Consider the following 16570-nt stretch of genomic DNA (forward strand, 5'->3'; position numbering starts at 1 on the left):
GGTCTCCATTCCTTTGAGAGAGATCTTAGAATCATTTGAACGTTCTCACCATTGGAGTAAACCTTACCTAATCCTTTCAACTTGTTCACGATATCAGTAAATCGAGTAAACATGGCATATATATCTTCATCATTTTTCATTTTAAACAATTCATATTCATTCACTAACATGTCAATCTTAGATTGCTTAACTTCAGAGGTACCTTCATAGGTTACTAAAAGTTTATCAAACATCTCCTTGGCGGAGTCACACATGCATGTCCTATTATACTCCTTTTCTCCTAAGGCACATTGGAGATAGCTTATAGCAACATAGTTGAGTTGCATTTTAGCCTTTTCAGCTGGGGTCCATTCTTCTTTGGGCTTGTCTATGGTATTAGGTCCATTCTCTATAACTTCCCATGCGTCAATGTTATTGACACACACGAAGTTCTTGAAGCGATTCTTCCAATAGGAGAATCCTTCATCTTTAAAGAAGGGAGGTCTAGTAATGGTGTATCCCTCAATCCTTCGATTGCTAGAGGATCCCATGATCTTTAACTCTTAATTGGATTGAAAAACAATCACAGTCTTGAGCTCCCGCTCTGATACCAAATGTGAATTCACCTAGAGGGGGGGGTAAATAGGTGAAGGTTGAAAAAAATTTTAAAACTTATGTGAAAATTAAAACAAATTACCAATGTAAAGACCAACAATAAACAAAGCAATAATTCAAAGAGTGACATATGAGATTTATAGTGGTTTGGCCAATACTTGCCTACGTCCACTCCTCTCACCTTAGAGAGAATTTCACTAAATTGAATCTTGAGTAAGAGCAAAAGGATCGTACAAATCTTGATTAAGAGCAAGAGAACTCAACTACTCTTGATTCCAAGCAAGATGACTCAACCAATCTTGATTCCGAGCAAGAGGACTCACTACTCTTGATTCCGAGCAAGAGGACTCCTTCTCTTGATTTCGAGCAAGAGGACTCAACCACAACTTTAAACAAAGTAAAATGAACTAATAATTAGTTTAGGATTACCTCAAACTTTAGTAGAATAGGTGCTACCTTTCAATCTATGCAACTTGAATGCAAATGTGTATGAAGGGAGCAAGAGTGAGATTGAACTTCTTTGATCCTCTTTGATCTTAAGTATATAATCTCACTAGGGAGTAATTGATCTTTTAGAGCTCTTGATTGTATATAATTGTTGTGTTTAGAACACTAATCAAGACGGTATTTATAGGCTAGAGGCCTAGGACCAATTAGGAATCCAATTAACATTCGGATTCCATAGTCTATAAATAATCCGGTATGCTGGATGGGAATCTGATATGCCGGATCACCTAACTTCCATTTAAAACACAGGAGTAACGGTTATATCATAACAGTAATACACTGATCCGGTATGCTGGATTATGATCCGGTATGCCGGTTCAGGATCCGGTATGCTGGATTACAATCTGGCGTACTCCGGAAGGCTATTGTGAGCATTTTCTTGAGATCAACAGTTGATCCGGTATACCGTTTCATGATCCGGTATGCTGGATCATAAAATTTTTGCTGACATTATTAAGTCCTTTATTGAACTAACTTGGGTCGATTCCATTCGACAAGTCCGGGCCAATTTCTTTGGTCTTAGTCCAAGTGAGAAGTGTCTAAAATAACCTCCTAGGGTCACACTACATGTATGCATGCGTGAGTGTGTGTATTACATATGGACTTTAACAAATGAATTTACAACTTAGTACAATTCTAAGTCTTCAAACTTCTTCAAGTCTTGAACTTCACTTTTTTACATCGGTATCTTCAAAGTGAGTTCCTCTAACTTGTCTTGATCTTTGCCTTCAAAAGTTGTTCTCCATTCTTCATGATTCTTTGATGTCTTCAAAGATTGGACAATTTCAATTTGTTTTGAGCATCAATCTCTTGAATTGAGTGCTCCCCCTCACTTGATGCTCTGCTCTTATCTATGCATCTTTTAGACAAGAGTTAGAACAACTAACTTATTTGTTATCATCAAAACCATAATGGGTGATGTGTGGAATTTACCCCAACATAGCGGCCTATGTCCTTGGGGAGACTCCCGACTATGACCTGTCTTGGTTTTTCGGGCAATGTGCCACCGATCACTGTAGATGCTAGGGTAGTTGCCATTCCCAGTGGGGAGGGTGCTACTCCCCCCGAGGAGGGCGCTGCTCTTCCCGAGGAGGGTGTGGCTCATCCGTCGGAGGCTGATATGGCCTCTCCCCTAGAGGAGGTTGTGACTCCCCTAGAGGAGAGTGCGACTCTTCCTTGACTCTGCTCTTTTTGTTTATTGGATGTTAAACCTGGAACTTTGAACTTGGCTTTGTAATTATTGTTGCTTCCTTCGCATTATCTACTTTTGATTTTTGTGGTTGAGTCCTCGCCTCGTTTGTGCATTGTTGTTCATCGTTTGTGCATATAGCTGACAGGCCTTGGTGGCTTTGCGCCTTGGTGGTTATTAGACCTTGATGGCCTCACGCCTTGGTGGTCGTTAGACCTTGGTGGCCTTACGCCTTGGTGGTCATTAGACCTCAGTGGCCTTGCACCTTGATTGTCCTTAGACCTTGGTGGCTTTATGCCTTGGTGGTCCCCGACCTTGGTGGCCTTACGCCTTGGTGGTCGTTGGACCTTGGTGCTTGAAAGTGTTCGACTAACGGCCGAGAGGTAGACGGATGTAGCCCAGAACAAAATATTTACTTCAAACTTCAAAAAATTTTAAATAATCCTTAAAAATAGAATGCTACTATTGTAATGCTGTAATGCGAACTACTATGGCTAAAAGTCGACTACTGCTACTCTACTGATAGTACTTCTTCAGATGCTCTGAGTTCCAGGCTCGATCTACCTTCTTGCCCCCCAGAGTTTTCAAGCGGTAGGTCCCTGGCCGTATCTACTTGAAAATTATGTAGGGTCCTTCCCAGTTTGCTAATAGCTTCCCCTCCTTTTTGGGTTGTGACGCTCTAGCCCTCCTTAGAACTAGGTCACCCTGGTGGAAAAGCCTCTCTCTGACTCTGGCATTATAGTATTTGGCCATTCGCTGCTGGTATGCCACGTTCCTGAGCAGTGCCTTCTCGAGGACCTCGTCCAGGAAATCTAAGTTTGCCCAGAACCCGTCATCGTATGTGCGTTGGTTGAAGAGTAGGACTCTATGGGACATGGCAAGGACTTCTACTGGTGCCAAGGCCTCGGTACCATATGCCAATCGGAATGGGCTCTCTCTTGTGGGCATCCTTACTATTGTTCGGTACACCATAGGATACTTAAAAGTTCCTCGACCCATTTGTCTTTGGCTCCCTCTAACCTTTTCTTGACTCCCTCGAGCAATGTTCTGTTAGTCACCTCCACCTGACCATTGGCATGTGGGTAGGCTACTGAGACAGGCCGATAATCAATGTTTTAGGATTGGCAGAAAGCCTAAAACTTTGGATTGTTGAACTGCTTCCTGCTGTCCAAGACTAGGATTCTTGGTACCCCGAACATGTAGATTACCTCATCGCGAACAAATCTCTCCAACTTATTCTCTATTATCTTCGCCAGTGGTTTAGCCTCAACCCATTTGTTGAAGTAGTCGATGGCAACTACCAGGTACTTTCTGTTCCCAGATGCTGCGGTGAAGTCACCTAGGATGTCCATCCCCCATATGGCGAGCGATATGGGGTTAAGGATGGAGGTCAATTTTGTGGCGGGCAGATGGGGTATCGGGGTGAACAATTGGCATTGCTCGTAAGTTTTGGCATACTGTATGGCTTCTTCTTGCATTCGTGGCCAGTAGAACCCCTGGCAGAGGACTTTGTAGGCTAGTGCTCGCCCTCCCATATGGCTTCCGCATATCCCCTCGTGGACCTCTGCCAGGGCGTACTTGGCTCCCTTGGGTCCTAGGCACCTGAGTAATGGTACAGTGACCGCCTTCTTGTATAGTACCCCGTCAATGACCGTGTGCTTTGCTGCCCGCATCCTTATCTTTTTGGCCTTGACCTTGTCTCTTGGTAGTACGTCATTTTGTAGGTAATTGACTATAGGGTCCATCCAGCTTGGCCCCTCCTCGATCTCTTTGACTTGCTTCTCCCGGTACATTGGCTCATGCAGTATTTTGACGTATACGACACTGCCCAAGTTCCAGAGTTCGTTGTTTGCTAGCCTGGATAGGATGTCGGCTGCGATGTTCTCGACCCTCGGTACTCGAACCATCTCGAACTTCGCAAACTCCTCAATCATCTCTCAAGCACGTGCTAGGTATGCTGTCATGCACTCATCTTTTGCTCATACTCCCCATTCACCTGATTTACTATGAGCTGGGATTCACTCCGGATGGGTAGTTGAGTGACTTAGATGGCTTTGGCCACTTGGAGTCCAGCTAGTAGTGCTTCGTATTTTACTTCGTTGTTGGATGCTTGGAAGGTGAATCAGAGGGCGTATTGGATTCTAAAACCCTCGGGACTGGCGAGTATGAAGCCAGCCCCACTTCCTGCCGCACTACTCAAATCGTCCACGAACATCTCCCACAACCCACGGTCATGCTCCTCTGGTTCCTCTGCTTCTGGCTCGACCTCTGATAGGGTGCACTAGGCGACAAAGTCCGCCAGGGCCTGACCTTTGATGGCCGTCCGAGGTTGGAATTTGATGTCATGCTCACTTACCTCTACCGCCCAGGTGATCAATCGTCCAGAGACGTCTGGTTTGTGCAGTACCTTCTTCAGTGGTAGGTTTGTGAGTACCACGACCGTGTGCGCCTGGAAGTATGACCTTAGCTTCCTTGCCGCGATCACGAGTGCATAGGCTACCTTCTTAATTTTTATGTACCTGGTCTCTGCGTCCATCAAGACATGACTAACATAGTAGATAGGCCTCTACAGAGAAGGAGCTCGTCCGATCTATGGCTTTGGATCACCCTAACACCATGGCGAAGGTATTGTAGAGATGTTATCAGTTTGCGAACATGGTTAACGTCCTGGAGGCTAGAAAGACAGTGGACCAAGAATCCAAGAGAAGAAGAAATCTTCATCGGAGAAGGATGACCGAAGGAACGGGGAAAAGAAGCAAAGGTCTAATCGATCGAAGGCTAAGAGAAGGGCCAGAAGCTCTGAGTATACACTGCTGAACACTTCCCAAACAAAAATCCTGATGCAGATTCAAGACCAAGGACTTCTTCAGTAGCCCATGCCCATGTATTCAATGCCCATAGAAATAAATTCAAAGAAATATTATCGATTCCACAGAGATAGCGGACACGACACAGAATTCAGCCCCTAAAGGAGGACACAAAAAACCCTAGGACCAACCGGGGGGCTCTAGCAAAGAAGGCAGAAGAGCATTGTTCAAATCCTGAAGCTAACCGGCCAATGGGTGCTAACATTCTCACCATCTTTGGAGGACCTGGCCAGGAGTCAATCAGGAAGGTGAAAGCCCACGCTCGATTTGTTATAGCAGAAGTGCAAAGCAAGAGAGTAAAGCCAAACCCCGCCATCGTATTCACAGACAAAGACCTCGGAGGATTGAGCTTTCCGCACGACGATGTAGTGATCAAATAGGCGGTAATTGCCAAGTGAACGGTTCATCGAATGCTGGCGAACACTGGAGCATCCGTGGACATCTTATCATATGATGCCTACAAGCAGTTCGGGTTCGAGGAAGAGAAGCTTCAACACAAAGTTACGTCTTTATATGGTTTTTCAGGTTCCGCTACTAACATTGGAGGATCAATCAAGCTGCCCCTCATGGTAGGAGAGGCACCCAAGGACTTAACCGTCATGGTTAACTTCATGGTGGTCAAAGTCAGCACAGTTTTCAATGCCATCCTAGGGTGACCGAGCCTCAACCTGATGGATGCGGTGGTATCTACGAAGCACCTCAAGGTGAAGTTCTCAACACTGCATGGCATATGAGAATGCCAAATAGAGCAGAAAAAATCAAGAGAATGCTACGCAGCATTCATGAAGCAGACGAGAGGTAATTGCCGAGGCATACCCTGACCCTGACCATGGAGATCAGCAACAACAGAGACGAAGCGAAAGAGCAGCGGGGAGAATTGGTGGAGGACCTTGTAAAGATCGTGCTATGTGATTCAAATCTAGATCAAACGGCCCAAGTCGGAGCTCTGCTAGGGGGAAGGTAAAGGGAGGATATGATAGCATTCCTTCGAAGTAATGTCAATGTGTTTGCCTAGAGAAAAAGGGGTTCCACTATGGAATAAGGGACATTCATCAGGATTTCTAGGAAAGTTTGGGATAGACACAGAAGGATTTCAAAGGTTAGGACCTACTGTAAAATGATTAGAGCTGAGGAACAACTACCTCCAAGTTGAATGTGGAAGCAAGCGAATTATGCTTCACTTACATACGTCCTGTTATTGATTTTGCTCCCTTAAATGATTGGGTTGTGTGACGCACATTTGCTGAGGATATGACTGCAACTTAGTAGAAGGAAAGAATAAGGAACAGAATGAAATGGATTCTCATGGAAGAAGATGTGAAGAGGGGTTTAAACCTTTGGCGGTTCAAGAAAAAGGGGGCTACAATTACGTTTCTAGGGAAACGACGAAGAAAGCTGCCAAAATGTACTTGAAAGAAGGGGGTGATGTCATGTGGCACCAATGACTTCTATCAAATCACTTGAAGACGTCCTTTCAAATACGAAAAGTTCAAATTTTAAACCCCCAAATGAGAATGTGATGACCATTTGCTCAATCAGAATATTCCTCAATCCTTATTGAACTATATAACTTCGTTCAAAGGGATTGTGAGGGGCATTGTTTGTACCCTATTTTTTGCCACAAAGCATAGCCAATAAAACCTGGACCCAAAATGACATAGGCTAAGAAGTGACAAAAACATAATGACCGATCGATCCCAACTTGGTCAAGACAAGTAAGCGCGGTTATCCATACCATGATCAAGACAGTTAAGATCGGTCTATGAGTCTATCACATTCCAATACAGACGGTTGTAGCTTGTCATTGAAGAAGTTATAACTGCTGCAGGGAGAACGTGGAAACAACCAATTTGCAAACCGTTCGTACTAAGTATAAATATGAAGGATAAAGATGCATAAAAGACTTTTCATCAAAATCATATCTGAATTACTTATCTTTTACCTTTTTTCTTAACATTAGGAGTAAGAGTAAGACTAGTGCAATCTTAGGATCTTAGTGTAACAATCCATCTCAGGGATCACTCATACGTGCACAGTCGTTCAAGTGACCAATCAGTTCAATTTCATTCCTCAGTTACTTTTGTTCATGTGGTTTCTCTTCCTCAAATCTTCTTGGCATTACAGTTCGTGTTCACTAAAAGTCCTTAGTTGAGGCAGGAGGACAACTCACATTCTCCTGGTAGAAGTCAGACCGACATTCTTCATCAATTATATCCCTTGGGTCCTGGTCACTCTGGCACGCCCGTGCTTCCAACAACCAGTCTGTGATCAATATTGTGACCAACACTTCCTAAGTGAGCCAGGCAGGTTCCACTGCCGCTGCACATTATTAACATTTTCCCTACAAAAAGAATACGAAAGAAGATTAGAACAAATATATATTGCTTCAATGTAACTGGAGAAAAAAAAATAAACTAAGCTAATGATCCAAAGTTACATCACTAAGCTGAATTATTAGCTTGGCATATTAGAAAGGCACAAACCCCGTATTGAAGATGCATGGGTCTTGATGGATTGATGATTGGATCGACAATAGTCACTCTTGGATACTAGTTTTGCAGGATAGCGTGCAGCATGCACTGTTGGAAATTAATATGAAACAGACGTCGGAAGAATTAATATGTGAAGTTTATTGGGAACCATGAAAATTGTCAATAAACATTGTCTTTTATTGGATGTTGGTGGGGACCAATGGAGAAAAATATGCTACCCCCACTTTGTCATCGATTATATAGGATTTGGCTCCTGTCCTGCAGAGGTGGGAGCTGGAGCGTCCAACCCAGCTAAACGACAGCAAAAACAGGGGTGGGGTGGTCATTTCACAGGTGGGTCCCAGGTGGGCCCCATGTGTGAAATGACCACCCCACCCCCCTGTTTTTAGGTGGTTTTCATGGGTTGAACGATCTAGCTCCCGCCACTGCAGGACAGGAGCCAAATCAGATTATATATGCATACTAGTCAATTTAAAAGACAAACAGATATCTTCTCTCTTCATCCTACACTGGTTCAGTAATGGCTCCTACTACACCAAGACTAGTAGTTCCCATAGACCTGACAAAGAAGCCATGGGAGCAGAAGGTACCTCTTCACAACCGTTGGCACCCAGATATACTCCCTGTTGCAGATGTTACAGAAGGTGAGGTGTTTAGAGTTGAGATGGTAGACTGTAGAGGAGGAGCCGTTGGAGACAATGATACTGCTCTTGATTTAAACGCCACAGATCTCTTTGCTGTAAGTATGAGGTTTTTTTTTTTTCTTTTGAAAATTTTGCAATTGTTGTCAGACCAAAATAGTGATGAAGTGGGCATAGCTTGAGCTTGTTTAGTTAAGAAAGCTTTTGAACAAAAAATCAGTTGGGGGGAGATCCGAGACTTCCAAAGTTCCATGACAACCAAATTCACAATAAACTAAAATTTCTTCAAGATCTCTTAGTTCTCCTAAACTATACTCTTTAGGCATATGTATCTGTGAGGGCTGTTCATACAAGTATGATAGGGTACAGTTATATGAGAAATATAAGCCTCTGAACTTCGGCAGCTTGTGCAAGCTTCTGCTTTGGAAATCTTAGTAAGTCGCTAAGAAGTTGTCTTGTCATTAATCGTAACCATAAAAAAAGAATTCGACGAATCCATCATCAGTTATGCCACTTACTTATCGATGATAACATAATTTAAAGTTCTTAGACCTATTCTTCATGTTCCTAGTATATTTATTTAAGGGTAAATTACAGATCACCTCTTGGATTTCAATTGAAACTCAGATCACCCCTTGATTTTTGAAAAAACTCAAATCACCCCTTGGTTTAGATCCCAAAATGACAAATTAGTCCCTACAATTTTATGCTGTTAAGTGATGATGTCAGCCAGTTAAATAAATTTAAATCCCTAAACTACCCTTGACCAATGTTAAAGATGAAAGAAGGGTAGTATTGTAAATTTTAATTATAATGTTTGAATACAAGGGTAAAATAGTTCTTTCACACCAATAACTAACAACAGACTAACACCATTACTGTAGAGGGGGACATTTGAGTTTTTTCAAAAACCAGGGGGTGATCTGAGTTTCGATTGAAAACCAAGGGGTGATCTGTAATTTACCCTTTAGTTAATTTCAATTGACACCATGACCTACACATATATATTATAAAAATGATATATTATAGATCATTGCAACTTCTTCATATGGCACATTATTATTATTATTATTATTATTATTATTATTTCCACCCTGTCCCCAATAAGAATCTTAGTAATCATGGCCCATTCGAAACTGGTCTAGGTGCACTATCTCAGCGGACCCATTCGAGTGCTAGACAAAGTGGGTGTGGCAGCTAAGCCAGGTGATCTTCTTGCAGTTGAAATCTGCAACTTGGGTCTTCTTTTGGGATCTGAATGGGGTTATACAGCATCACATGACAGAGAACATGGCGGTAGTTTTCTGACCGATCATTTCCCTTCCGCAACAAAAGCTATTTGGTATTTTGATGGGATCTATGCCCACTCCCCTCAGATACCTGGTAATTTCTCTTTCCTATTTTCCATTTCCCTTAAACACACAGTTGACTTATAATAAAAAATAAAATAAAAAAAAAACTCCCGAGTGTTTTCTGGACTGGTTCAATATGTGTCAGATATTATATATGATACCCCTGCATGTTATCTCATCTTGGCAGGTGTACGATTTCCTGGTATCCCTCACCCTGGACTTATTGGCACTGCACCGTCAATGGAACTCCTAAATATATGGAATGAAAGGGAAAGAGAACTTGTAGAAAAAGGCCACAAGTCTATGACATTGTCTGAGGTCCTGCACCAACGACCATTTGCGTTGCTGCCAACACCAGAAAGTTGTTTTCTTGGAAAGGTATGATTCACTGTCTTAATTAACGGACAACATTTAGGATTACCTGAACGATGTCGCGAGCACAGCGGAGATGGATCGAAAAGTTCTTGATTGACAGTTAAACGTATACCTTGCGAATGGAGAGAACTCGTATAGTCTAACTCGATAAGTGATCGCAACAGATGTGATCTTCCATAGTCCAGATCTAAGAGCAGTGATGGAAGCACTTGAGATGCACTCATGCAAAAGGGGAGAGGAAGAAAAAGACTTAAAAGAGATTTTGCGCACCCACACAAGGGAAGTGGTTGTTGGTCTCTTATATCTACAGCCTACTTCCACTCTCTCTTTACATGTCTGAGTACGAGTAGGAGACTAGAAGTGGCCCCATATGGGCACATGGATCGGTTGAAATCTGATTTGCTAACACACTGCATACTAAGGCAAATCTTTATTTATTTTGACAAAAAAAATTATCAGGTCTTATGTTATAAGAGCCCATACTAAGTAGGGATGTAAACGGATCGGATTCAACTCGGATAGTGCTATATCCACATCCGAATCCGATTAGCTTTCGGACGGATCCGGATAGTGCTAAATGGATACGGACACGGACGGATCGGATATTTTATCCGTTTACATGTAAATACAGCTTTTCGGATAGCTATAGCCTATCCGTATCTGCATCCGTTTAGTTTTCGGACGGATTTGGATACTGCTAAACGGATACGGAAATGGATTTCGGCTATTCATTTACACCCCTAATACTAAGGCAAATGTTTATTTAGTCTCTTTGTTATTCTCCTTAAGATGTTTGTCCATGTGTAAAGTTGGGTATGCCAAAGCTAGACATGAGGGAGAGTGTCGAGCTGTTGAGAGTTTTAGAGTTCTAGTCCGAAACCGGTATGTTTAGGTCCTTAATTCCTTCATATACTTGAGGAACTCTCTGCACCTAATGTTTTTCGTTGGATTCATTAATCTCAACAAGCATAGACAACACATCTAATTAGACATGTCTGGTTTTCGTTGGATTCATTAATATCATATGGGAAAACAAAAAACATTCTAACTATTTAGAAGCCATATGCAGATTGAAGAGGGAACACCTGAATGGGAAAAAATTGCAAAGGAGGGTGCAAGGACAATTCCTGGCAGAGAAAATGGAGGAAATTGTGATATCAAGAATCTCAGCACAGGTTCAAAAATATACCTTCCAGTATTTGTAGATGGAGCAAATCTTAGCACGGGTGACATGCACTTCTCCCAGGGTGATGGTGAAGTTTCATTCTGTGGAGCAATAGAGATTAATGGATTTCTAGAGCTAAAGTACTTACCTCATTAATCAAATTTCTGTACTTATGTGGTGAACCATTTTTTTTTTAATCATAAAATATACTTCTAGGATTCAACTATGTTATGGAAACATCAACCTTCAACATCCTCAAATCTCCAGTTTTCAAAATTTCAAACTGTTTTGCTTTGAAATTTCTTCTGCAATTTTCCTATAAAAAAAAACACTAAAAGACCATGTTTCTTCATTTCACAAATTTTGAGAGAAGTGAAGCCATGAATTGAATGTGTTACACTGATAGTTTCCTGGGAGTTTCTCTCAATTGCTTTTACCCTGCAATACTCACCATTACCTGGTTTTACTCGATTTAGTTATTGCATGTTGTATATAAAAAATTGTGCATCTACTTCTCTTTCAAATTTTAGGGCTGATCAATGATAAAATTGTTTTGGTATCAGGTGTGAAATCATAAGGAATGGAATGCGCGAGTACCTCACACCGATGGGTCCAACTCCTCTTCACGTAAGCCCAATCTTTGAGATTGGCCCAGTTGAACCAAGATTCTCAGAATGGTTGGTATTTGAAGGTATCAGTGTAGACGAGAGTGGAAGGCAACATTATCTTGATGCAAGTGTTGCATTCAAGCGTGCAGTACTCAATGCCATTGACTATATCTCTAAATTCGGATATTCAAGAGAACAGGTCTAAGTTCTGCACTAGAGAGAGGGTTTTGGGGGTGGGGATTGGCACGTTGGGAATTTTGTTATTGTACTAACCACCTTCGATATCAAATGCTGTCTGTCAGGTCTATCTTTTGCTATCAGCATGCCCTTGCGAAGGAAGAATTTCAGGAATAGTTGATTCTCCCAATGCCTGTGCAACTCTTGCAGTTCCAACAGCTATATTTGATCAGGTAGCTAAGTTTTCCCCTTCATAAAATTGCTTGCTATTTTAATGAAGGATAATGCCTATTTCCATTTCTAAACTCCATAGTTTAATCTTCTACAGCCTTTTCAAATTGCAAAAACATAGTATGTTACAGTAGCAATTTGGTGCATGAGCTCTATTTGTATTTGAAATATATATAGGAAACCATTCGTTCCTCAAATCCAGAGCTTTAATGTCGGGTGAAATTGTTGGAAGCCGTGGGATCATCTCAATTGAGTCCCATGAGAAATCAATCATAAGAAATTCTGGTTTTCAAAATTTACCAAACCTATCTCTTTCTTATCCCATAAGAATTAGGGAAAAGACAAGAAAAAGAAAAACATATCTTCAACCATCCCATGTAAGAGACGAAAACACCCCACACCCAAATGCACATCGGAAAGAGATTGATTTGGGTTTTTTTCACATTCCATGAATATCAAATCAAATAAGATTAATCACAAAATAGTTTATTAGATTTGCTAACCTGAAGAGCCAGAAGTGTTGTTCCTCCTCCAGAAAGGGGTTCTTCCTCCAACAGCACACCAGTTAAGACAATCTTGAACCTTCTTAGTGCATCCAAGGTTCTCCAAGACAATACGATGTCTCTTCAAAGCTTCAAAACACCAGGGTTTCACCAAACACTAACCCTAAAAAACAAGAGAGCAAAGAAGAAGGAGAATAGACAAAGAGAGAGAGAGAGAGAGAGAGAGAGTGTTGGGAGAATTCGGCCAAGAGTCTCTGGCCGACTCCAACCCCCCTCCCCAATCGGTTTTTATATGTTTAGAGCCCATTTTTGCTTTCCTTGTGAGAGTCTGACTCTCTTTCCTCTTGATTGACTTGAATCTATCCCAACCTAGTGTGCTTCTAATTGGTAAAGAAGCGGAATCTTACATGAAAAATAATTAATTATTTATTTTATTTAATGGATAATAAGATAATGGCACCACATCTATTAAATTAAATAAATCAATTAATTAATTAGCAAATCCCAAAAACACCCTTACATAATAACATCTTATTATTTACAAAAAAAAATAATAACATCTTATGATATACCAACCCTCCACTAATAAACATCGTCATTATGGAATGTATGCAAATACTGTCAAACCCATTCCCTAGTACATTTCCATATCAAAACGTCTGTGTACTTGATCGGAATCCTCAAAACATGATTAAATGTTTTAATAAAAAAAACATACATATATTCTATCGTTTTATGTGAAAATAAGTTTTGCACATTATTTTCAAAACGGTGCAGGATCCTGATTTTCATCTGACCATCCACAGACAACCTCTCTTTGATGTTCCCTAATCAAACAGTAGAGACCATGTTGAGTGACTCTTTCACTCACAAAATGTTCACTCATTCCCAAAATATCGGCTTTGGTTCTATGAACCTCAATCATTGATAAACTAAAGAATACGTTCACATTTTGCAATGACAAGGCCCTCTCAAGTTCTGGGTCTCGGTGACATATGTCTATCCCAAAACTTACATCTCTGGTAGTCACACATGAGAGAATCGACATCATTAGATTCTTTATCAATACACATCAATATGTATATTCGTATTCGTACCCTGACGTCAACATATCTAGGCATACCCAATTTGATGACCTTATGATAAAGGAGTCCAACGCAAACCCTAGTCCTGACTACCATTTTTAAGTGTAAACTTAAGAATGCATAATGCTCAAAGAGCTTATATCACATATGATCATATTAAACCAAAATGTATAAACGGTTTAATAAATAATAAACCGGGTTTGATGGAAACATATATCCAACAAAAATAGGAAGCAGCAGGGCCTTTGCGCCCCAACCCATAAAAAAATTTATGTAATTTGGATGACTTACGTTATCTAATTTGTACAATTTCATATAGTTGCTCATCCAAAAGAGTGATTAGCATCTGGATCCTCCAAATCGTTAAGCATGTAACACAATCCATGTTGGAACCTTCATACTCCAGATTTCTTATATAATGCCTAAATATTTAAGCCTTGCTTTCTTTTGTTTTATCCATTTGATTATTTTGAGGTGTACAGGATATTCGGCCAAAACCTGGAAATGTACCAGTGGGACCCCGAGTGGTGAGGAAATCAGATGTTCTGAAATGTACTTATGATGGAAAGTTGCCCATGACAAAGAACCTCAGTGACAAAGCTTAATCGTCATCAAAGGAACCAAGAGAGCTTGAAGAAGTCTTAACTCATGTTTCGCACAGAACCTATGTCTGCAGAAGAGGATCTGCAGTATCCTAGAAAACCTAAAATAAGAGATAGCAAAAGCCATACTTGTGAGCCATCATTCACTAATATGGTAATTAAATATAATATTGTAATCCATCAAAAAAATAAAATAAAACAAAATATTGTAAGGTGATTTAATGTAGAAACTTCTAATACTATAAATGATGAATGCTAAAAAGCCAAACCGAACATTAAATTTCTTTCTTTTGTTTATGAATGTTCCATTGTTTCCTTTAATGAATAAAATTTATTTCTACAACATTCAGATGTCTATACTAGTATACTGTCATATACTTTCAGGTCACTTAATCAGGTATGGATATAGTGCAACCTACTCATATTTCTCTAAAAGATACATATCAGATACATGATGAACTCAACAAGTTTTCCGGTCCTACACAACCCAGTGTAAGTCAGCATACTATTGGATTATGTCTATCAAACCCTGTTAATTTGGAATAAATAAATTTAATTTTATTATTATTGCATGAATTCATTTACAGGCTTATAACTTTGTTCCATGGGTTTTCATCCAAACGGTTCTTGACTAGGGATAGGACCATGTTGAATTGTCATTGTTGGCAACATTACCAGTCATATTGGTATTGTAGCAGCAGCTATTGGTGGTTTGGTAGAGCTGGAATGGTCAAACGGGCTTCTACATAGTATCAAGGATAATTTGGTCATTTGGCAGAGTTACAACGAAATCCGAGCATGGAGGATGATTATTTGCAGTATATATGGTCCCTAAGAAGTGTTTGTCACAGGCCCGAAGTAGCAGGTGAAGGTTTCGTACGTCAAAAGCTGTGATTTCATTGGATCACGCAGTGGGTTCCACTTTGAAGCTATTTTTGGAAGTGATAATGGCAAAACTGGGTACAGGACACTTCATAATATTTTTAGTTCGTCGAGTTACGGTTTTAACGCAACTGGTCTTGCATCATTTGGATGTCGTACGAGGAAGTTACATAGATTTTTATGTCGTTGCATGAAAACGGAGCAAATCTGGAGAAGGACGATTTTCCCATACTTAGCCAAAATTTTGGCTTATTTTTTTAAGCGGTATACTGTAAACAGTAATTTTCATTTAATTTGGTGAAGTTTCAGAATGTTTCGGACCGTTGGATCAAGATCTATGGGTCGGATTCCAATTTAAAGACATATAGTTGGGCGAAGAAGGGCTGGCGCTGGAGATGCTTGCGCCTGGCTTTTTAGTGGCTTGGAACATGGTTTGTTATTCACGTGCGTCACACCATAGTGATGTGAGTTTTGGTGTATATGCAAGGTTCTACTCCAGTGTAAGATACATATGATTCACATGTGATGGAGATTCCATTTAGTGCATTCTAAGTGGTTGAAGTCATAAACACAAATCCTTGCAATGAAGTAAAAATGCATTTTCAAAAGCGTGTTGACATCAGTATGACATCATCAAGAGAAATTAATGCTCCACCAACATCAAAATGGGCTTCGCTATGTTCTGTTTGTCATGAGAAATCCTCTTATTTATGGATTTGCCATCTATTTCCTATTTCGAAGCATCCATCTTCGGAAAGGCGTATCTCGGCCATCCGAACTCAAATTTGGGTGCTGCAAAGTGCGTTGGATTCATAGAGAGGAGGAGAACGTCCCTATAAGAAGAAAAAAAATGTAAAAAATTGCTCAGATGGAGAGGTGTGCACGAATAAGCAAGAAGGTGGTGTTTTCATGAGTTCGTACTTGTTGTGAGTCGTGTGCCTTTTTGAGGACATTCTAGAGGAGGTGCTTGCTGTGCTATTACCCTGAAAGAGGTAATCCTCATTAGTATCCCAATTTATTGTTCTTGGTTATTGTCTTCGAGTTGAAAGCCTATAGAACCTTTGTAAGCCTTGTTGGCAAAATTTTTGGGAAGAGATTTACATTGTTGAATTTTTAATCCTATTGTAACTCTATCAAGTGGGGGCTTGCATAGAGATTGGGGTTGTTGCCTCGTTTGTATGGTTGCACAAACCGAAGTAAAGATTGAAGTTCCTGAGTGATTGTAGTCACTAAAATTAGTTGAGTATCGTGCAATATACGAAACCCTGATTAGGGTATTGTACCGTGGATGTAGGCACAC

At 40.6% G+C, this 16570-nt stretch overlaps 1 protein-coding gene across 1 annotated transcript; it reads left to right on the forward strand.

Moving 5' to 3' along the window:
- The first annotated feature begins 8103 nt into the window (after positions 1–8103).
- Positions 8104–14563, forward strand: LOC122645564 (formamidase-like). Its single transcript, XM_043838870.1, has 7 exons — positions 8104–8388; positions 9436–9673; positions 9830–10020; positions 11087–11322; positions 11746–11989; positions 12093–12200; positions 14269–14563. The coding sequence occupies exons 1-7, from the start codon at positions 8170–8172 to the stop codon at positions 14389–14391; spliced, it is 1359 nt and encodes a 452-aa protein (XP_043694805.1). The 5' UTR covers positions 8104–8169; the 3' UTR covers positions 14392–14563.
- Positions 14564–16570: the final 2007 nt, after the last annotated feature.

This window comes from Telopea speciosissima, chromosome 11, assembly GCF_018873765.1.
Source record: "Telopea speciosissima isolate NSW1024214 ecotype Mountain lineage chromosome 11, Tspe_v1, whole genome shotgun sequence".
Classification (NCBI taxonomy): domain Eukaryota; kingdom Viridiplantae; phylum Streptophyta; class Magnoliopsida; order Proteales; family Proteaceae; genus Telopea; species Telopea speciosissima.

What these genes read in the sequence shown, in the direction of transcription:
- LOC122645564 (XM_043838870.1), top strand. Translation starts at nt 8,170, where the DNA reads ATGGCTCCTACTACACCAAGACTAGTAGTTCCCATAGACCTGACAAAG. An exon ending in CCACTCCCCTCAGATACCTG is followed by an intron (nt 9,674 to 9,829) that starts GTAATTTCTCTT and finishes TCATCTTGGCAG; the next exon opens with GTGTACGATTTCCTGGTATC. An exon ending in AAAGTTGTTTTCTTGGAAAG is followed by an intron (nt 10,021 to 11,086) that starts GTATGATTCACT and finishes AGCCATATGCAG; the next exon opens with ATTGAAGAGGGAACACCTGA.